Raw genomic sequence first — 24,339 nt, 5'->3', positions numbered from 1 at the left:
ATGATAGAAGACTGAATGTATCCATTGGAAACTACATTGTGAAATAATTTACTATTTAAATACATGTACATTTTTAGCACAATTCCGGTCCCCCGGTCTACAGTGAGCTGGCCATAAACCTAAACAACACAGCTGAGACTACTGTTAAAAACTAAAATTAAAGAATAGACAGAATAGACAACCAGCAGAGCCTATAGCGTCTATCTTACGTTAGAGTGATTACATAAGACCGTGATGAGACGTAATGCAGAAATCTGTCAAATAGCTTTAGAACATGGATATGATCAAGTATCAAATTAGATAATGATATACACTACAGGTATATCATGCAATATGATAGTATATCATCATGTGATATTAAATATATTATGATATAATGTATATCATATGACAGCAGTCAGCACTCAGCTTGAACACATGTTCATGTTATGCACTGAACAGAAGCAGTTCACAGTAAAAACATGACCCGTTATTCTTGGTATCCAACCAGGAATGATGATTAGTACACAATCACACACGCTTTAAAACTAAAACATTCCCTTTTATACTAAACATTCAAGTACAGAAGAGAGAAGTGTTACAGCATCAACTCTTCAAGTCTTATTCCCTTAAGGGAGACCTGAACACCTTTTACACTGGAGCTACACATAGTTAGTTTCTCACTTTAAAATGGCTCGTCATCATTCCTCTTTAAATAAGAAACGGTCACAAGCCACCACTCAAAAACTGACAAAAAAATAATTGGTTGGTGAGAAAAATGTCCAGCTGGCAAGCGAAAGTCTAAAACTGCAGAAATATTGGAATGTTTGATTCATTAGAAACAAGACACAGAAACCAGAACATGAAATTAGTCCCGTTTAAGATCAACCCATCCAGGAAATACAGAAAACAAAAACAAAACAGAAATTAAATAATTTATCCTATTTCAAGTGGCTTGGTGCAACTGGAGCTGATCCCAGCCGTCAATAGAATGAGATTGTACAATGACATCGTCTCCATATTATAGATAGAGATAGAGATAGGCTTTGGAATGAGATGAGTGTATGTAATGTGCGTCGGGACATTGGATGCATTGGGTGTCTGACCACCAGCAGAACACATTTATTGAGCTGGATTTAACCAGGACATCTGCTACCAACAGTTCTAGTCCATACACAGAGCTGTAGTGCAGGACAAGCAAGACAGAGGGAACATAGGTTGAAGGAATACCACCTGTTTTTCACCCATATAGGTGCTCACTAATACTCACTATAGGGAATGATTGCTGTGTAGCCGGTGTGATTCAGAGGTGGTTTGTGGGTACGTGTAACACTTCCTGCCAATGACATCAGTGGGTTTTCAAACATTTTTACACATGGTGCCTAAGGGGAGTGTGTCTGTATGTATTGCATGTCCCCCAATTTTTTGTGTGTAAATACTCACATCGCGCAACTGGGAATTGACAGAAATTATATAGTGAGCTTTAGTGTGGATCCAAATACAGTATGGATATACGATTGAAGAAGATGAAGTGTTCCTCTAATGGAGAGAAGGATATGGAAAGAGAAAGCTGCAAAAAAGGGGAGGGGATGGAGGTCGGGAAAAAACGAATGGCATATCTGGCTACGAGCAGAGTACATTTGCACTGTAAGTGAACAGAGGAATGACCTCATCTGTCACAACAAATCCAGTTGCCAGTTGTCACATGTTATGGGAAGGTTCCATCTGACCAACTGTTGGTCTTTTTGGGCAGAAGTGGTAGACTCATTCCATGAAAACAGCAGATCTACAAACTTGTAGATCGGCTATTTTGGGGGGAAGAGGAAAAGGAGGTAGTCTAGTATATAGACCCATTGGGGGGACACAGGTCAATGAAGTATACATGGTTTAAGTGGTTAAAATGAATGACATTAGAGAGATTGGGCAGGGGTTAACAGACAGGCTCAGGAGATTCTTACATTTTTGTTGGTTGATGGTGAAAGTTGGCTTACTGGTTTGAATTGCAGAATGTTTCCCAGAGCTATGAGAGCCAAACTGTTGCAGACATCAGTCAGTCTCCAGACACAAGGAGATAACAGTATAGCACAGTTCGGCTTCTTTGGAATTCTCAGCTGGATACACAAATAAAATAAAAAGTAATTTGTCCTGAAACAAACCGAAACTAAAAATATCTTCATGTGTTCCTGAATTTAGCCCTGTCCAGTCTGTCTTTATGTGATTCGGACTGCTGCAGTCAGATGATGGGATGCAGAGAATTGGCTGTACGAGTCACAGGGACAAACAGGACAGTCCTGTTGTAAATCAAACAAATTGGATGCAAAAACGTCTTTGCCCTTTTCTGCCCACGAGAAAACACAGACCTGTTCTGCAGCAAGGCTGGGTTGTGGGTTGCACATAATTTGTTACAGAAATCCGTATTTTCCGATTATAGAGTTTCACTATCCTGTTCTCCACGCTGAGCCGTTTATTCAAAGCCAAAGAGTGTGACTGAACGACAAGTCCCTCCACCCCAAAATAAACGATTCTCCTGTACATACGCCATACATATTAGATGCAAGAGTGGCTACTTTTAACCTGATGCGTAATCTCCAATGTTAGCCACATTAGCTGCCCATGGCTATTTAGCATCATAAATACAACAATCAATCCATTCTCCCTCACCTCATTAGCTGCTAACATCTAGTTAGCATGATATACAGATAGACCAACCAGTTTCCCCTCTCTAGATCTGAAGCACAAGCCCTGCGGCTGAGATGTTGTCTCCTCCCCCAGCTGTCTGGTAGACCTCAGTGCACACCAACACCGGAGCCACACAGATCTGATAGTTATCCTCTTCCCAACAGCTGACAGGTCGTGCCTCCTGCAGGGGAATCCGCTGGCTGCCCTCTTGCCTGCTGATGGAGAAGGAATCATCCATTATGAGCCGGGCCTTGCTGGGGTCGATGTCGGGCGAGCCGCAGACGTGCCGGTTAGCCGTCAGCGAGGCCTTAGCCGTGGCAGACATTGTGTTCTTCCACTGAGAGCCACGGGTCACAATCATTGCCTGGAAGGCCAGCGTGTGAACGTGGAGCCGGGTCAGAGGTCGTCCCTCATTTGTGCCACTTTTGCCATCAGCATTAGCCTCCCTGTAGCGCTCGTTGACCAGGCGGTAGAGCTCCCTCATCTGGTCGAGGACAGTAGCGACGCGGGGGTTGGGGTCGGAGAGTACTGTGACATTAGTACCTTTCATCAGACTGAGGAGGTTTGGAAGTTCCTGTTCATTCATTCCTAAAGAATCAGACTGGAAGACAAAGACCACAACATCAAACATACTGAGGTCTTGAGTATCAATATAATGATCATATTAACAACAGTACTGAATAAAGATACAAAATATAGATAGATACTGACTTTTAGCCAATTACCACCCATGCTATGCTGTTCATAAATCCAGGGTTCCCACACATTTTTAACAATGAATTTTCAAAACATTTTCAAAGTATTTTACCCCATTTCCATGGATATAGTACTATCGATGCCCCTAGACCAGGGGTAACCAACCAGTCGATTACGATCTACTGGTAGATCATCAAAGCCTTGTAAGTCGATCGCGGGGTGGGCCCAGTGGCAAACGGGCAGCCATCGACAATTAACAGAATTTGTGTAGTGTAGACCAGAGCCATAAAGAGAGTTCTGACACTAGCGTCGACTCCCATTGTAAGAATGAAATGCAGAAGTGCTCTGTCTATCACAATGAGATAGTTCCAATGTTTGGAACTATAGCCCATAGGAGCCCGCTTTGCGGCGAGATCAAAGCGTGTCGTTACTCTCTCTTCTACACTCTGGTGTAGACTAGGCTAGTGCATCTAAGGCAGTGTTGCCAAGTCTGCTTATTATAAGCTACTTTGGGCTTGTTTTTCTGTAAAGTCGCTTGAATATATTGGGGGTCCTTCAAGGACCCCCAATATATTCGTCCTTGACATGAAAATGTTTGTGAACCACTGCTCTAAAACATTCAACAATAAAGTTGGACTGAACTGCCCTAGTCGCTTATTTTGGACTTCTTTTCATAGATCTGGTTGCTTGTTTCTCTCACAAAATCTGGCAACGCTGGTCAAAGGGTAGCCATGCGTCGTTGTTTTCCTGTAGCCTACATTCCGCGCACACATAATTCAACTTGCGGGTTGTGCTCAAGAAATTACGAGCGCAGTCTCGTGACATGCAAGCCTTTTCAGTGGTGGAGAACGCTCAATTTAAATCTTCAAACAGTGTTCTACAACGTTACAAAGTGCCATCGCAGCAGATCGCATTTGAGCAAAGTGGTGGAAGAAGTACTCAAGATATTTTACTTAAGTAAAAGTAGCAATACCACAATGTAGAAAATACCTTTTAGGCCTGTGTTCAAAATGTTACTTGAGTAAAAGTACAAAATTATTGGCATCAAAATATACTTAAAGTACCAGTAGTAAAGTACAAATATGTTTGAAAATAGCAGATCTACAAGCTCACAACGCGTAGCGATGAATGTTGTGAGCTTGTAGATCAGCTATTTTCAGATAGTTATAAAATAGGGCTAAAGTGGTCAGTCATAGCCACTTGGAATGGGGAAAAAAATCATAACTTTTCAAAGAATGTTAACTAATCTTCTTAAAGAAGAATCTGAAAATGTCAATGAGCACTGGCACTGACTCTGCATTTGGAGGTTTGATATACTTCATGCAGACGTTAGGTGGCTCAGTCGGGGCAACGTGCTGCAGCGTTTTCTGGATTTACTGCCAGAGATCATCATTTTTCTGAAGTTGAGGGACGAGGAGTATGAGCAGATCATTGATGTCTGACGATGCTTGGTTATTGGACTGAAATCAGAATTTGGCCGTAGATTTGTTGAGGTACAAGGCATGAGTTAAGTTGCTGCTTGTGTATCAAACCCTTTCCTCAGTATTGACATTGAACAGCTGTCAGTTAAAATGCAGGATGCGTTTGCATGAACTACAGGTGTTGAAATGGAGATTTTTGAACTACTAACTGACTACCAACTGGAGGGCAGAGCTAGAAACCTGGACTTTTGGTCAATTGTGAAGTATCCCCTGATTGTGTCGTGTGCACTTAAGCTGCATGCCTACTTGAAAATAATAAAATCCAAGTTTAGAACTCGTATGACTGACTCACATCTTAATGACTGCCTCAGACTGGCATTCACTAAGTATCAACGAGATTTCAAATGGCTTGCAGATAATGTGCAGTCATAGAAGTCTCATTAAAGGTGGGCTGATCCTGAGAGTATTGTATCTGTCACCACATCTGTGCAAATATATGGTCATGGATGTATTTTTGTCATTTGAACAGAATATCTGTAAATGTGAAAATTCTTAGAAATTGAGTACTGAGAAACTAAATATTGTGCATTGAAGAGAAGAAATCTGTAAAAGCAATTTATTTCATGTCCTTTGTGTTTTGTTTTATTTTAAAAACAAAGAAGTTTATTTGTATTTTTGTCCTAATATGTATATTTCTAATACGTTTTTCTTAATATTTAGGCATTTATTATATAACTATCATCTTTATTCTTATTACTAGTCTTTGTGTGGATGTATGCACATGCATTGAGCCTGTCAGAAATTGCAATCATGCAAGTGTTTTTTTAAAAACATATTTTAGTGGTAGATCATGGCCTACAATTGGAAATAAAATGTGCTCTTGGGCTTGAAAAGGTTGCTTACCACTGCCCTAGACAGACGCAGGCAAAGGTGTCACGTGACAGAAAGAACTAGATCTATATGCCAACAACGTATCACAGTGCACCGTGTTGTTAGCTTGTAGATCTATTATTTTAGTCACGTGACTTCCTGTACACATTAGGCCACACGTATTTCACGTAATAGTAGACATGTTTTGGGACATAACAAAATCAATAGCCAAAAACTATGTAAATTGTGTCCAAACATTTTCAAAAACATTCAGTTAATTCCAAACCTTTTCCATGCCTCAAGACATTGAATTTCAAAATATTTCCAGGAATTTCCTGACCGTGGGAACCCGGTAAATCACTTAACACTGCATATCGATTTTATGTTTGATTCATCAATAACTGTAATCACTCCAATCCTGCCTTGCCACGAGGAATATTAGTAATAAATGAATTACATACGTGTGGAATGACCAGGCTAAGGAGGTCTTCCATGAGACCTTCGTCTACAAAACTGGCCATCTCAAAATGAACCCCAGTGTGAGGAGATGAGGAAATGAGGAGATCAGCCAGACGGGAGAGGAGACGTTCACGTTCACCTGAGGAGGATAAGTTCAATGTCAATGCCTTTATTTGCCCCAAATTAGCATCTTCAATGAACATATAGGAATAATACAGAAAGGGGAGTAATGGGGGTCAGCTGTACGAAGAGTTTGTGTAATGTCAACACTAGTTGTTGTGCTGACCTGATTGGAAGGGGAAACTGTCCATCATCTGTAGCCCGCCCACCACTAGAAGGTCTGGTTGGTAGTCTTTTAATTTGTCAGCAAAGTCCTCCATGGAGGCCAGGTAGGGGTTATGGTCATCACTATGAACTATGTACCTGAATATACAATATAATACACAGAACAATAGACAGGAGTTAGGGTCATCAGTATTGACAATATACTTAACAGGTACACACAGTAATAATGTGTGGGTTGACACAGGGAATTCACAAGGTTACCAATGTCTGTGTAACAAATATCTAGCTAATTAAAAGATTCTGCTACTCAATCATTTGCTTTTGTTCACCTGTGTGAAGTTAAAGCTTTGCTGTACACAAGCCAATATTCTTTGCTCAGCGATAGTCTATCAGTCCGAGACGCTTTGTCCATTTCAATTATCATACATAAACTCCATAACTAAACCATTGGGGGGTTTAGAGAAACATATGCAGCCCTATGCAGTCGAGGCCCTATGCAGTCGAGGACGCAGGATTCCAGTTTAATTAAACCGGGCCGTGCTGTCCCCTCTCACCAGCGTTTCAGCAACACAGTAAACAACACATGTTTATTATAACTATGAGCAGACATGAGTGATGACTAGGAATTATGAAGTAAACACATTCACTTTAAATAAAGCCTCTCATTTGTAAAAAATAAAAAAAAATATATATGGCTTTGACTCAAATTCTGAACATGATGGTGGCAGACAGTTTGTACAAAATCTATTAATTTGTTACTATAGCAACAAGTAAACATACCTGTAAGTATATGTCCTACCTATTAGCTCTGCGTGAGGTGTATTGCCCCCACTTTGCTCCCATTGGATACTCCAGGATTAGGTGGATGTCAGGTTCCTCCACCACGTTTCCTGCCACTGCAGAAATGGAGGCATGAAGAGAGGGGGCGGACAGGAAACAACAACTTTTTCAATACCACTAATCGTGTTATCAGCCCGTAACGTTGTTACTGAATGCTCCCCTATTAAATGTGAAGAGTTTCTCACACTCTTTAACGGGAAAGTGTCTGATACCAGAGCTCACAGAGCCCATCTCTTGTCACACAAAATATAAGGTCAACAACTTGCTCCCTGGGTATGCCTCCTAATCATCATGTCTGTTGGTCCTAGAATCTTTAGCATTATTAATAATGTATTAATATTACAGGAAACATTCCCTCTAGTTTTAAAAATGCCTTTGTACAAAAAACTGTCTTGACCCTGTAGTTCCAGTCAACTACAGGACCATTTAAAAACTGCAGTGTTTTATCAAAGCGATTGGAACGAATTTGTACTCTAGTTCAATGTTGGATTGCCTAAATGGAAATAAGAGTCTGGCTTGCGGTTTCTACATAGCACAAAGACCACCCATTACAGTGACTAATGACCTAATTTTAATTGTTCAGCCCTCGTGTGTGTACCTGCAATGTGTCCAGACAAGACATCAGTGAAGTCAGGACTAAAGCTTCCCCCTAGCAGTACGTCACACCCTTCAGTTGCCATGCGACCAGCCATGACCGGGGCGTTGCCCCCCACCGACCATCTGTTGCCAGGTAACTCGCGGGAGGCCTCCACCAGCTCACTGAACAGGGTGTCATTTATCACAAAACGCCTGAAAGAGGAGAGAAGTAAAGGTAGGAGAGGAGAGCACAAGTTAGGAGAGAAGAAGACAGGAGAAGGAGAGGTAAGAGAAGAGACAAGAGGAGAATTCCAATTTCAGTTGTTTATCCTGTACAAGTTCACTCTCCAGCATAAAATTGGTATCCCCACCTGAAAATGTATTTCTGTTTACTAAAGAGCTGGAGAGACAGGGATACCTGTGTTACTGAACAAACACTCTATAGCAATGATTTACCATCAGACTATTGAGCTGTTTAACACCCCCTTTAAGTCCAATTAAAAACTGTGCATCTATCCATAAAAGCTTTATGTTTACATTTTCTAAAAGCTAAACAGGTGCTTTAAAATGAATAAACACGATAAATAAACAATGGCTAAGAAGATTTACATATTTCAGAAACCTTTCTGAGCAGGCCAGAAGTTTCTGTCTGTCCCTCTGTCTAATCTCTCACTCACATTCACTCCGTGCATAGTGAGCATGACAGTCAGTTGTTTTTAGGATTTACTTCCAGATAATGAACATGGCCATACAGTCAGAAACAGAATCATGAGATAAAGGAAAGAGAATGCTGTGTATTTTACTGTAGGAATGAAATGACTCACAGTGTTACAATGAAGTCCTCTCTCGTGTATGAATAAACACAGGGATTTAATCAGCCCGATTTAGTTTCATTTGCGATTGTTACAGCTGTTCAGAATCATATTGAGTTCATCTGTTGACTCATCATCATCTGAGTTACTGACTCAGGCTAAGCATTAACACCATCCTTACACTTCCTATATGGTTGGATTGTCTGGATTTGATTATTGATTGAATAATGTTGTACATAAGGGTAAGTATTCATCACAACGACCAACTCAGGCAGACCTGTTAAAGTTAATAGTGCAATCCATAATTTTCATGTCCTACCCGGGATTTTAACCTGGGTTTGAGCATGTTTGGGAGGGGAAATTATTTCCATTTCATACTATCCGACCACAGGATCTAAATGTCTCAATAGAAGAGAAGGGAGACCACCATGAACCACCGTAGTTTTATTTATATCGTATTAACAGACTCGGACATACTGATTAGTTAAAATAAAGTTTTATTCACAAAAAATAATTACGGATTGCAGCTTTAACAACGACAACTTTGTGTGGATTACTCCAGGTTGAACTGATTCCGCCCCAGGCTTTTCTGAGCCTTTATTGATAGTGACAGTGGAGATGGACATTAAACAGGGAGAGAGTAAGGGAGTGACATGCAGCAAAGGTTCGCCCGGTCGGGAATTGAACCAGGGACTTGCTGTCGGGCATTAGAGCCTATATGGTGGTACGAGCCCTAACTATTCAGCTATCAAGCGCCCCCAGGTTGAACTGATTCTAAAGACATACACAGTGGCTTACATACTCAGCGCATCAGCTAGAGTGCTGCTAGACAACTCACAGACTATCTACTGTATGCAAGGAGGTGGTGAGACAAATGCAGGTAGATCATGAACAGCTAATTCTGAAACTAACCACACACACATCCTGTGTAAAGTTTACAAAATACACAGGATGTGTAAACACACAAACTTGCCCAGAGATATATGTGCAGGTGCACACATGCACACAGCTCACTCACTCTGCAGCGGCTCCCGGCGGGAAGAAGTAAGCGAAGCTCTGGATAAGCTGCTCAGTGTTCTCTATGTAGTCGTGATGGAGTGGCTGGCCACTTGGAGTCAGACCCATTTTATTCAACAATGTCACACCATCCACTATCAGGTCTACACAACCTCCGAAACCTGCAGGAAACACAGAAACACACAGATGCTCAAACGATGCCAAACTAGCTATTACCACATCATGTACAAAACCTGGAGGGAAGAAATGGGGTTCTGAAGGAGAGAGGAGCAGAGGTACTAATACTGTAGATGTGAACACGTCATGCCAAGAAGAACCAGCCCCCGTGGAGACCAGGGGTTGATTCCTCCTCTGCATGACTTAAAACCCTCCCAGTGAGATAATGTGTTATTTGGGTAATTATCGTACATTTCCTGGTCTTAAAGGCAGCATTATCATAAAGTGATGACATTTTCTGAAAGTGAGGAACAGTGAATGCCTCAACCTGTTTGGTCATCATCACATCCATATGACTATTGATCACTTCTATCCCCCAAAGATAGTCAAATTATCAATATCAAGGAGTTCAGTCAAAAATGTTTTGATGTTTGCTTTTGTCAATAAAATATGACTGATGTCAATTGAAAACCGAACAGAGATGTAAAGCAGCTACCATCTGGTTTCTACAATGCAAATTTGACATACCCAGGATATCAAGTTGTCGTTATCAGCTTCACTAACCTCACAATCGCAGTCTTGCTAAAGCAAAAGCAACATACTGTATGATGAAGAGCAATGCATCATAAAACAAATATGAATAATTAAACATATACAGGCCAAAACCAACATAGTTGCAGCTGCCAAATGTAAGGAATGGAAAGTAACGACTGCAGGTAATAAATGCATACAGAAACTGTGTGAACACGTAAATTAACAGGCTTATAATATCATAAAGCCCACCCTACTGTATACGAAATTCCTGCTTCAGCTAAGGATTTCTTTATTTTTTTCCCCAAAATATTTTTTTCAGAATTGTATGCTTTGTTTCTTAGATTGGAGATAATAGAGACAGGCAACCAAAGGGCACAGAGAGAGGAGAGTCACGCAAGACAAGACGGAAAATTCAAATTCCAGTCTTCATTGCTCCAGGAGCATGGTCTGTGTTGCAGGGACTTCTGCAAGATATAAGGACTGTATTTCTTAATGGGCTGACTCTTTCTATTGATCGCCGCAAGTGACTGACGGGGGGCCCAGATTGGAATGGATCTTTAATCACACACCTTAGATATGGTGAAAAGGCCCTGGTATTTACCTAATTATTACTCTCCGCAGGAGAGTATTGTTTTCACTTTCTAAATATGACACACCGATTGGTCAAGCCTCACGTGACACGTGACAATACGGTGAAATACTGTATAAATACATGGCGTCAAAGTGAGGTAAGACAGGAACCATCACGAAATGGCTGCATGGCTGATACATAATTGGCAGATAGGACAGATAGGACACTTATATAGACAGGACGGATAGGACACTTACAGTACACAGACAGGACGGATAAGACACTTACACAGACAGGACGGATAGGACACTTATACAGACAGGACGGATAGGACACTTATACAGATAGAACATTCACAACATTCCCAACAGCGGAGAGTTGTGCTCCGAGGAGCACTTTTTCTAGTTATTTCTATTATCACTACAACTGCCGAACGCCATCCCATCTGACAGAGTCGTAGTATTTATGGGTAGGATATGATGCCATGCAGTCGTAAGACGACGTCACACTGGCGTTGTGTCCATATACGGGCGTAGTACTGTATCGCTGTCGTCATCTTCGTAACAGTCTGTGCACAAACTGGCTAAGCCACCTCAATTAATCACTTTCAACCTGGTGAAAACTTTCTCATTTTCCAAATAACAAGCTCACAACGCATTGCATGAGCTATTTTAAGTTTTTAAATACAATGTTGTATGGCTAAGTATAAAATAAGATTTAAATGGTAAAACAATTTAAATACTAGAAAATGTGCTCCTAGGAGCACAGGTCTCCGCCAGTACTGTTCCTGATTAATCCTGTCTTACCTCACTTCAAAAGATATAAATTATCTTTTGAAGTGATACACCTATTTATAGAACTCTATTTCATCATGCGTCTCGCTAGCCAATCAAAGCACACCCTTTCAACATATTGTCACGTGAAGCTTGACCAATGTTAGCTTGGACACACAGAAGGACGAGAACAAAAACATAGTCTCCTGGCGGAGACAATAATGACGTAACGGTGGTAATTATATGGAAGAGACAGCATGGCAGGGACTGTTGCTGGACTGGCTAAAGGTTGAGCAGATAAGGTGAAAGCTTATACAGTTGAGTCTATCATAGGGTCCAAAGGATAGTATGGAGGTATATGGTACTATGACCGATTTCATCACCAGTTGGCTGATAAACTCAGTTCCATCATGTCAGTGATAATCAGGATGGGTTTCAGTCTGAGTATTTCACCTCTCAGATCACATAACCTTTAAATCCATGACGTTTGAGATGAGATGCTGTGGTCTGTTAGTAACCCAGAAAAGAAACATAAAACGCTATGTACATGTGAAGGTCTCCGGGTTGGTTTATCTGCTGCTGAGAAGCAAAGAACTCAAAAGAAATTCATTCTCCACCACCCATGGTCCTACTAGAACTAGACTATTAGTGGCTCTTGAGGAATATAATAATGTTATTTGTAATTCAGTCAAATTCACAATGATAGACATCTGGTGAGTGGAGACTGAGAGGCTACTAAACTAACACACCTGGCACACACTAACCTATTTTCAAAGGCATTTACAGTCTTTTGTCAAAATTGTCATACATCGGAATGACAAACATGTACATTCCATTCAAGTTGTCTCGATGTTTCATTGCTGTTTACCGCCTGTATTTCTTGACTGACCCTTGTCAACAACACCGACTGAACATGATTGAATGATTCAAATCAAGATGGAGCACTTAGTCAATCTTTGACAAAAATTGTTAACTTTTAGCAAAAGATCTTGGCTGTGGCATAGCAGTGACGGCTCATCCATTATGGCCCCCCAATGGAACATTTTCTCCACTGTATGGTGTTACACCAAAAGTCTTCAAACCAAGTATGGAATGTCACAATCAGGGTCAAGAGTCCTGTGTAGCCGTAGGCCCGCCCCTTTGAGGGGCACATGGGTGCAAAACTTGTTCCATTTCATTCTTCCTGACTGCCAGAGGCAGTGCTTAACACTGGATGATATCATACAGTGTTAAGCACTGCCACTGACAGTCAGGAAGAATTCATAGAAACATAGTTACATACATAACTTACGATTTGCAGTGCACCCAGGTGATCTCATTGACTTCAATGTTAATGTCATCCTCCCCCTTCCCAGCCATTTCGATGCATTCTCAATGTGCTCCTGTGTGCTAGCCCACCACTAAATAATAATATCAGCTAATAAACTTGTTTTATGACTGGTTCTCACTGATAACTACCCCCCACACCCACCCTGGAGCTCTATGTCAAAATGTGATAAAATACATCTATGATAGTCTTGATCCGAGGCTAATTCTGATAGTAATCATTGCTATAGAGAATTTGTTCAGTAACAGGATTCTCTCCAGCTCTATTAATTTCAGGTTGGGATACCAATTGTATCCATTCAGAGACTATACACATAGTCACATACTGTATTTGTAGTCTGCACGTAGGTAAATTACATTAGAAAATGCAATATGACAATGTCAAGTTAACAAAACTGGCCCCCCTCCCCCGAAATATTTAGTAAATATTTGCCAGGAGCCACCACTGATGCATATTCGTAGTAGCCTACTAGGTAGCGAGCGTGTAGACAAGTACATTAATTACATTCAATTAAATTCATAAACGTTTGCGAACAACTTATCCTGTGCAGTCTGTATACTTGACAAATAACAAAACAGGCTGCTGTGCTGTTGATAATTCACCAGAATGTATTTAAACCATCAATGTTAGCTAACGCTAGCTCTCTTACCAATGGCCACCCTGGGTCTGGCTGCATGACTGATCCCCACTTTGCCTTCGGCCCGCAGCAGAGAGGACAGCACGGCGTCGAGCCGGTCGTCCAACACGGTGTTCTGTGGTGTTCTGAACCAGTAAGCCCACATAACTACCAACAGGGACAGAGCTGACCCATACTTCATAAACGAAAGCCCACTTCTCCCCTCCATGGTTGGTTGTTTTCTAGCTAGCTGCCGGCAGCGACACGGTGACGGTCTGCTCCACACTGACTGACTGCTCGCAGTGCTTTGCTCCCTAACCAACCGGAGTGTGTGGTGGCACTCGATTTGATACCCTGAGGGGCCCGTCCGGTGGTGGAAAGAAGTACTCAATTATTTACTTAAGTAAAAGTATCAATACTGCGATGTAGGAATTCAACATTTACTTGAGTGAAAGTACAAAGGTATTTGGTATCAAAATGTGCAAAAAGTACGAACGGTAGAAAGGAGGCTACTCATTATGCAGAATGTCCCATTTCACGTGTATAGTGTATAAAATGTTTAACAATCTATTGAAAATAGCAGCTCTACAAGCTCACAATGCCTCACTCGCAGCACACTGTGAGCTTGTAGATCGGCTATTTTCAAATGGCCGAAATGTGTATATATAGGGCTGAAGGATGTATGTTTTGTAATGTAAAAAAAGTGGGATCAAAATCTGCAAAGTAACTAGTAACTTAAGTTTTCAAAAAAATTGTAGTGGAATTAACTACAATATTTGCCTCTGAGATGTATAGAGTAGAAGTAATTGTACTGAAAATTGGAAATACTCCAGTGAAGTTAACTAATACCTAGTTAAATACTTTTGTTACTTATTTAGAAATACTTAGTTACTTAGTTACACCACTGGAACTTTTTTTCCGAGTATTCAGAGAATGTTGAACGATTTTGCAATTGCCCACCCCCCTCTTCTCCCCCCTATTTGGCAGCAGTATTTCTGCCTCTGGACCTCATTTTTAACTCTATACTGGTCATGTGGCGAACGGCGCCAGTCGGCAAAACGAGCGCGTCTTTTTTTTCCTCTACTACGAAGGGGGAGTGTTTGTTGATGCTGACAACAAGCCTTGCTGACAAGACGGAAGTGTCAGTTTAAATCACCTTGCTATCTATTTAATTTAACCCCATGCTTGCTGTGTAAAAGTTATACATTTGAATACAGACAACTAACGTCTAACTTGCACATAACACTTCTCCATTGTAAAATACAAGTTAATTCTAAACACGCTTCAATAGGCATTGATAGTTTGTTTAGCTGGAATAGCTGATACACAAAAATAGCACATTAATGGAAACCAACCATTAAGACATTACTCATTTATTTACCATTGTACACACTGTAACATAATGTGGCAATACTGTACTTTGATCAGGTCAGGCAGAGAAGCTTTAAAAACCTCAAAATTAGACTACACATTGATCCATCTCTCAAGTAGTCAAAGTAAAAAAGAAAACAACAAATTGTCAACAAATAAAAGACCACATTTTTCTGAAATAAAGGAGGGAGAAGGGTGATGAAGCTAGAAAAACTGAAAACTCTGATATACATCTGAAGAGTTCAAAATCAAATTGAATACAGCGACCTCCTTTCATACATCTACAAAACATCACATCATCCAGCAGGAGTACAGCAGCTACATCATTTATGTGGAGAGAGCTTAAAACCTAACAGTGGTTCAGTCGTCTGCAAGAATCACCTGAGAAACAAAGAATTAGACTGCACTAAGATCAGTCCAAAGATTGTTACCATTTATAGTACCAAACTTTCATTTGAGAAGTGGTGGACAGGTGGCATTTTGCACAAATTGCACATCATATTCAATAATAACCACCTTTAAAAACCTAAAAACTAAATAAAAAAAGAATCCACATGAACAGACTCTTGTGGGGTCTTTGTAAAGAACGTTGAATGTTTGAATGTTCAATGTTGAACCATCATTACTGTAACCTTATAATGGTTCTAGTGCAGGGAGGAAGGAGAATGTCGCCATCTTCTGGTCATGCCATGACACCACAGCCCCAAGCCTAAAACAGAAAAAAAGAGGTCACCAAAACATCATACTGATTTTATGTTCACACTGTCCCTCTACACTGGTAAACAAATGAGTGAAATCTTACCAAATGTGCTACTGGTTTCACACACTAGTACCATTAGACCTCTGATAGCTAAAAACAGTTATCTTCACAAGACAAGCATGGATTTAATTGGGGCCTAATGATAATGACTGTATGCTATTAAGAGCCATCTGGTCCAAACAGGCTAGTACACACAGCTTTAGGAGAGTGGGTACTGAAACATTGTGTTAAATTGGCCTTTTTTTGCTAAATGTTAAAATAAAGGTTTTGGAAAATGGTCTGAAGTGATGTAAAGTATAGAGGATCTGAACATGCTTCAACATTTGACATTTAAGGCCTAATACTTCTATAATTGCAAAAAAAACCTGTGACCAGCCAATCACATGGGCAAAAACCAGAAGACTTTAGGTCTGATAATGATGTACCGTGCATGTTCAAATCATGTATACTTCACATTACTTTCAGACCATTTTCCAAATTCTTCATTTTTTACATTTTGGAAAAAGATAGTCAATTTAACATTGAGGTGCCCACAATGTTTAGATGCCCACTCTTCCGGTTACCCTTCTTCATGCTCGTCTTGACTGATTTACAGTCATATAAATCAGTCCATTTATTCTTTCTTATAAATATCTTTATTTCGTATCACGTATCACATTTTTTCTTTTTCTCCCCTTCCCCATCCCTCCCCCACATATTGTTATTGCTGTCATATTTTCCTTTACAAAAAGAAATCAGTCCATTTCTAATCAGTTGTATGTATATATTGTTGTGTGTATATTGTTGTGTATATATATATATTATCTATTATTGTATTGTTGTATATAGTTTTCTCTTTCATTAAATATAGAACTAATATTTTGGAGTCATAGTGAATTTATTCACATTAATATATCCCAACATAATTAATATATTATAAGATACAAGCAATCACTGTGCTGTTATTTTAGTAGTGCAAGTATTAACTAGGGTCTTCCAGCCTTAACTTCTTGGATTAAAAACATCAAGTTATGATTCACTGTAGTACCACAAGTGAGAAATGCATGTTATGATATGAAGGTTTCAGCATAATAATCTACATTTATTAGAGGTGACAGACAAGTTAATTAATTTAATTTAATTTAATTTAAATGTAATATGAGACAGCTGGAATTAAATGTTTCACTTTCATTGCATCATAGTAGCCAACTTACTGTATGTCATGGACTGGCCTCACAATACTCTGACATTACATGTACCAACGATCAGAAGAGCTAATTGTTGCCATCTTGAGTTTTATTTAAGTTTTTTATTATTTATCTAGATTGTTTTAATAGATTTGGGTCCAGATACCATTGTTTTGCTCTCCTCCCACTCAACACTCTGAGGCTTTGCAAAGACTATGTCATATGTCCAAATGTTAAATGTAAGTGTGTTAACACATAATTAACTTACCAAGTATTAAGAATAAATAAGGCAAGAAAACCTTATCATGGTGTCGTTGGTCAGAACACTGTGTGTCTGTGTTCAACAACTTTCCCATCCAGTCTAGACTTTAAGTTAACTCAGCAGCCATATTGGACAGAAATAGGGCCTTTTCCTTCACAGGTGTTACCGATACAATTGAGGAGGACTCTGTCCCATTCTGGTCAAACAGAGTCAGGGTGCTGATATTGTGCATGTTGGCTCACTGGAAACACTCTGCTACATCGGTTAACTTGGTCTCAAAAGTGTGGTCCAGGGACCTCATGGTTCCTGAGGGGGTTACAAATGGCCTCTTACGGGTCCATTTGGTTCCATTTGTACACTCTCAGAGTTATGGGGGTCCTATCATGTTAGTATCATGACCAGTGCCATGGTCACTCAGTATCATGTCTGTGTCTAGCCTGGAAACCAGACGAATCTGAAATTGCAAAAATAAGAATTGCCCTCTGCCGATTTGGTCTGGCACCGCTCAGTTGGGACTGGATTTCACTCCCTCTGGCAAATATTGTAGTTTTACTCCACTACAATTATTTGAAAACTTGAGTTATACTAGTTACTTTGAAGATTTTGAATAGTATTACAAAACATACATCAACCACTTCAACCCTAAATAATACTGGCTTGTAGATCTGCTATTTTCAAAATATTTTGTATACATATTGAACTTGTGAAATGGAACATTCTGCATAATGAGTACTTTTACTTTTGGTACTTTAAGTATATTTGAATGCCAATACCTTTTTACTTTTACTCAAGTATATTTTGGATACTAGACTTTTACTCGCAACAAAGTTGCCACATTGTGGTATTGATACTTACAGTATACTTAAGTAAAAAATGTGAGTACTTCTTCCACCACTGTCTATTCTATAAAGTTGAAGTTGTCTCTCGAGGGTCTGTCTGGATAAAATGGCCATATATGGACATGCCTGACGTCACAGCACTACCATCGCAGTAATGACGTCATAGCTGACTGACATAGACTGGCCCCAAACTACTGTCCAGTACCCAGACAGACATGCATACTCACACATTAGTGTATGTTTCACATAGCCTGCTATTGTATGTTTGTACTGCATATTTTCACATAAATAGTTAGCAGGGGGCATCAGTGCTATATACGATAGCAGTAGGCCTATATGTGTGATTTCTATTTATGTTGTGAGTAATAATGACAGTGTGACAGATGTATTGTATGTCTTTGGAAACCTATTAAGCACACGTTTAGATTATTTCTCATTATGACCACCAGGCGGCAGTGTTGGTTAGGCCACTTTCTTCCACAAGCTGTCTTTGCTTGATATTTATATTCCTTCAGTCAACACAATTTCACATTCGATCTCTTTCTTTGATAAACCATCTTAACACTTCAGTTATTCGGATGTCAAAGGGAGTATATGGTAGTCAGCTGACACTGACATCAATCTAGACCTTCACACTTCTGCTTCAAAACCTCACATTAACATATTAATTTAATTTGTAACATGTAGTCTATTCCACTAGTCTACTATTTCACTCCCATGGAGGCAGTATGGTTAATAGTTGTTTTGTGTCATCAGTCAAACCTCAAGCCTGAAATAAAACCTTTCTAAATCTCAGACAGATATTTTCTACACTTGATATCGCCAATCTTCAGTTACAGAAATGAACAGCTTTGCATAGCTTATATTTCAACACTAAAGCCAAAGAGAAGAAAATAAAGAGATGAAGCTTTATATATGATTATCATATAAAATGCATTATTTATTACACAAGCTAGAACAAACTTAAACTGCTACTTAAAAACATAGGTAAAAAACTACAACTAAACTTAACAAACTTACTCTACAACTGTTATGTTATTTTAAAGAAAACATTGATGTATAAAACAAAAAAACACTTAATGTAAGAAATAAAAGCTCAAACCATAGTCAATGTACAATATAACAATATTATTTACACAAATGTTCAAACAAAAATATTTAATAATACTCAATTTGCAAAACAACACTACTATTTACAAACAAAAGATCATGAAAGCATTTTCTCTACAAGATAACATGACTATACTGTTGAAGTTTATTTAAAACAAAAGATGAAAGCATTACTGTAAAATAAAACTACTCAAAGGAAAGGGTAACTGGTTGTCTAAGACTAGGACCCATCTCGCAGTGGTGTCCGATAAGAGCTTAACTGAAATATCTAACCCTAAAAATGTAAAGGTATTGCAAAATGTCTAATTGAAATGTAGTGGAGTGAAAGTTAAGTGCTGGCAAATAAAAACTAAAACAAAAAAAATGTACTTGAGTACACTACTCAAGTAAAATAGTCCTTTGGTACTGTCCATCAATGCCAGTGTGGCTGAAAAGTCCTGAGGTTCGTAGAAACGGTAGGTAGTTGGAGATTCTGGAGGCACATTCTGGAGGCTACCTTCACCGTTGGCCGGGTCCAGGTCTCTTGGTGGCGGATCTGGCGATGCGTGATGGTCTCTGTGCATGGAGAAGAAACACAGGTGTTAGTATCAATGTCCAGCCCTTTCTCGAATGCAATACTTAAATATCTTGCTAATCAAAACCACAAGAATAAAGCATACATAGAGTAAGCATACATCGCCATAACTAAGATAGTTACTAGTTACATATTACGTATTCAAACAATATAAGTCACAAAATAAATAAATAATTATTCATTTGATAACTGCAACACAACATTTATTTCACAACATTGTATCCTTGTTTTTATTTATTTTCATTTTATCAAGGTGGAAGCTTACCAATATGTACATATTGTACATAAGACTTGTGCAGATACAAGATACAATACCCAACTATGATACTCATGGCTATCACATAATGATTTGGGGGGAGTTCAAATTAAGCTCTGTTTGGTGCTTGTATACGTCAGTAAGCTCCCTCCTTAATTAAATTAAAATATAAAAATAAAAACAAGGATAATATTTTGCTATTTAAACTTGAGTTGTAGTGAATAACAAATTGGAACATTTGGTGATTTACACATTGTTTGAATACATAATTTGTGTACAATATAACTAGTAACTATGTCACTTAAGGTGACGTTACTATATGAACGTTTTGCCAACTCACCTTCCTCCGGATCATCCTGTGGTTGGTGGGAGCATCAATGACGATGCACCTCCTTCTGCAGGAGATGTAATCTTCATCGATCTGTTGGAGAAAATGTAGTGATTTGTAACTTGAGCTGATTTGCTTCATAAATTAAACTAAATAAACTTCAGACATAGTTTTAAGTGGAGGTAAATGTACACGCATGCCACATCACTGGTCAATCGCTTTAATTCAACAGGCAACACTGTTTTTAACTATTCCACAATTACAGACAAACTCATGGATGCTTTTTTCCATGTCTCTGCTTGCCGCTTAACCACATGAACTAAATTCAGAAACAAATAGCGTGTGGGGCAACTGGGCAAGCATTCGGCAAAAATAGAAATTGTACATGCTCACAACGTGTCGTGTTGGGAACTTGTAGATTGGCTATTTTTGGCAAAGAGATTTAGTGCAGAGGGGAAAAAGGAGGGGGGGGGGGGAGTGCAGACCCCTAACTCCAGTCAACAACGTACGGTTGGTTAAATGTTTGTTGAATGTGAGCTTAGCCTTGTTTAGCTCAACTCTTGGACTTGAGATCAAAAAACAACTCCAATCAATAGTAAGAAAATGCAACCTTAAAGGGATAGTTCACACAGTACACACCCCATGAAGCCTTGAATTCATGAAGATTTTTTTGTTTTTGTCGCATTCCTAAGCTACTCATTTGATGACTGGCGGAAAGATGCTAATGTCTCGGTAGTTGACACTTTGAGTCTCCTAAATCTCCATGAATTCAAGTCTCCATGGGGTGTGTAACTATCCCTTTAATTTTCTTCAAAGATGGATGACTGGTCTAACTAGACTAAACCATGTAACTGATGTATTTATCAATTAATTAATTACTCTATTGTAGAGATCTGTAGTAAAGGTGTACTTACCAGAAGGTGGTGTCTGGCTAGTGGCCTCTTGCCTCTGCAGGCTACTCCTTGGCCGCAGTCTCCTTTGCAGTCTCCTCTTCCTTTGCAAATCCCTTCTGGCCTGGTGTTGTTGCCCGTGTTCTGAGAGCTGTGTTTCTGCCGGAGGAAGCTTTGCATGCTCCTGCAAAAAGTGTGAGATGGGAATAAGCAGAGTAAGAATCTCCCGTCAATAAACAACAAGGTCACATAAATAAGAATGCAGAGAGAACAATGTAGTGCCTCAAAGAAACTAGGATTCCAGGTAAACAATGAACCTAGCATCTGTGTATACCAAGGGTTCCCAAACCTTTCAGGCCACGACCCCCCCAAAATAATCATATTTGAACAGCCCACCCCACCCTGACAAGAACCTCTTGCCTCTTTCTTAAGTAATATTTGACAATTTGGCCAATTTCGTATTAGAAAGGTCTTAAGCGTCATTAAATAGAAACGTGCAGATACCCTGTATACACTTATACTGCATGTTGGTTTGTTAACTGTTAAGTGAGAAAACAATGTTGCACATTAAGATAATCGGGGTCCCGACCCCCAGTTTGGTAACCACTGGTCTATAAAACATGCTATAGTATCTAGATAACATTCTTAAACATTTGTGGTCAAGAAAAACAAATGTATTGAAATAAAATAACAAAACCATGAGAACAAGTGACCAAAATGTATCTACATACTTGAACCAACCAGATCCAGTTCCTTGCTTCTTCTTGGCAACGGTAACCCTCTTCCTGGTGGTGACCTGTTGGGGAGGAGAAACAGAGGAGTCGGTTTCCGTGTCTGAATCGTCGGTCAAACGCGGAAACCAACTCACCTGTGGCTGAGTGGGTGCTTCTCCCGGTGAGGCATCCTTCACTGGCACCCTCCTCAGTATCGCCCTGGGATTCTGGTCGTCGACCACGGTGCACGTCCAGTTGTATGGAGCGTCCTGTGTGAGGAAATGCATACATTGGTAACTTGAGCTAATTTCCTTCAGTAAATGTAACTGCAGGAAATTGAAGTCCATTGAATTTTGTTTTTTAAATAATAGCGTTTTTTGTCTAATGTTTCTTTCTACAGACAAACTCGTGGATGCTTTCTTCAAGTCTCTGCTTATAGACTTCCAAAAATAGGCAGTCTACAAGCTCAAACTCACTGTGAGCTTGTAAGTCGGCTATTTTTCAATGTACAGAATATAGAATAGGGTTAATGTATACATTTTGTAATAATCTAAATCTACAAAGTAGTAACTAAAATGTAATAATTGTAGTAGTAAATATTATTTGGCTGTGAAACATGGTGGAGTAGCAGTATTAAAAAATGGACATACTCAAGTAAAGTAAAAAAGATTCCACTAAAGTGTGCTCAAGTACAGTAGCCTACTTGAATAAATGTACTTAGTTACTTTCCACCACTGGTAGTAAGGATGTACTTACTTGAAGGCGCTCGGTCCGAACCCTCTTCAGAACCACCCTGGTGTTCTGGGGGTTGTTGGGGTCCTGGATCAGGACAGAAGTCCAGGTGAAGCTGGCAGCTGCAGCATTCTGTGGGAGAAAATGTAGACATTTGTAAATTAAGCTAATTTCCTTCATACATTGAAGTGCAAGAAATAAAAGGCCATTGCATATATCGTCTCTGTCGGGTGGAAACCTCTAAAACTGATACTTGTTTTGAGGTTTAGAATTCAAAAGTATCAAAAATAGCAGATCGACAAGCTCGATTGCAGATCTGCTATTTTAGATACTTCGGTGTAACACTGCAGTATGATCAAGTAGGGTATTCATTTACAAAAAAACACAAAAAATTAAAATATGGAGATGAGGTTTCTGCCCAACAGCAACTATATATATTTTTTTAAACAATTGATTTGAAAAATTGATAAATGAAACTTAGCCAGGAGCCACTGCTCCTTAACGTGGAAAAGGTTCAGGCATCTCGTACGGACGCTTCCTCTCTCCCTAGGGTGCTCCTATGGGAACGTCCCACTGGGAGGAGGCCGAGAACCAGATATCCCCACGCTGGCCTTGGAACGCCTTAGGAAACCCCAGGATGAAGTGGCTAATGTTGCTAGTAGGGGAAGGAAAGTCTGGAACTCTCTGCTGCTGGAGCTGTTGCCCCCTCAACCAGACTCCAGATAAGTGGTTGAAGATGTATGGATGGAAGATAATACAGTTATTCATTTCATATTTACACAGTAAAATCCTCAGTGTTCATTTGTCCGTTTGTAACTCTGAGAGTGAATGATTATACTGTTTATGGTCCCCAGCACAATATAGTATCAAAATCAGTTTAACCACTTTAACCCTATATACATTACATCAGCTTATTAAAATAGCCAATGTACAAGCTCACAATGTGTCACGGTGCAACGCGTGGTGAGCATGTAGATCAGATTTAAAAATATATACACAACACAAATCTTGTATGGGGAATTGAGGATCCCTCCTTGTCACAAAATATTTTCATATGGGGGGTCCGTAGCCAAAGACATTTATTTGGGGGTCGTTGACAAAAAGAAAGTTTGAGAAGCACTGATTTAAACAGTTAACATCCTCAGTGTTAAATGGCCGTTTGTAAGTAACTCTGAGTCAGCGAATGTAACCGTTAACATTTGGGTACATAATATTTGAACCACTATTTGGCTAAATGTGTACAATATCAGAGTTAAATTAACACCGAGTAATATAGGCCTATGTAACGAACAGCAACTCGTTTGAAAGATGCAGGACAATATAAAACGACTCCCATTATTACAATTATTAATGTCACAGGCACAGCGACTCGAAAAAAAAGTGCAAAGCAAATTAATCCTATAGATAGTCCAGTGGTTCTCAAAGTGGGGTGCGGGGACACCCAGGGCCAGGGGTCCTTGAGGGAGTTCCAGGGGGTCCCCAACTAAATGATAGATAGTAACCAAATGAACCCTTATGGTTCTGTAACTCAGACAGTGTACAAATTGAACCAAATGGACGCTAACGGGTCTATTTGGTTCCATTTGTACACTCTCAGAGTTAAATTAACATTGATTTTACAATATAAATTGGAGTCCCAGAGATATAAATGTCATTACATGGGGTCCGTCCGTAGGACCGTAGCCTAATGATGCATTTCAAACTGGGGGTCCTTGGAATTAAAACGG

The 24,339-nt window shown here is 39.6% G+C and overlaps 1 protein-coding gene across 1 annotated transcript; it reads right to left on the bottom strand.

Moving 5' to 3' along the window:
• Positions 1 to 205: 205 nt before the first annotated feature.
• On the bottom strand, positions 206 to 13,886 carry adpgk2 (ADP-dependent glucokinase 2). The gene is made up of 7 exons (XM_084062169.1): positions 13,645 to 13,886; positions 9,636 to 9,795; positions 7,828 to 8,018; positions 7,189 to 7,285; positions 6,391 to 6,527; positions 6,107 to 6,243; positions 206 to 3,259 (listed from the first exon to the last, which is right to left on the bottom strand). Exons 1-7 carry the CDS (start codon positions 13,838 to 13,840, stop codon positions 2,702 to 2,704), a joined length of 1,476 nt encoding a protein of 491 aa, XP_083918295.1. The 5' UTR covers positions 13,841 to 13,886; the 3' UTR covers positions 206 to 2,701.
• Positions 13,887 to 24,339: the final 10,453 nt, after the last annotated feature.

The sequence above is a fragment of the Gymnoscopelus microlampas genome (genome assembly GCF_963454915.1).
Source record: "Gymnoscopelus microlampas genome assembly, chromosome: 1".
NCBI lineage: Eukaryota > Metazoa > Chordata > Actinopteri > Myctophiformes > Myctophidae > Gymnoscopelus > Gymnoscopelus microlampas.
The sequence above is the reverse complement of the archived record's forward strand: the minus strand, read 5'-3'. Positions and strand labels throughout refer to the sequence as shown.

Excerpts from the sequence above, each read along its gene's own strand:
- adpgk2 (XM_084062169.1), bottom strand. The coding sequence starts at position 13,840 with ATGGAGGGGAGAAGTGGGCTTTCGTTTATGAAGTATGGGTCAGCTCTG. Across the intron at positions 9,796-13,644 it reads CAGACCCAGGGTGGCCATTG|GTTTCGGAGGTTGTGTAGAC; the intron begins GTAAGAGAGCTA and ends TGTTTCCTGCAG. Across the intron at positions 6,528-7,188 it reads ACCTCACGCAGAGCTAATAG|GTACATAGTTCATAGTGATG; the intron begins GTAGGACATATA and ends TTGTATATTCAG.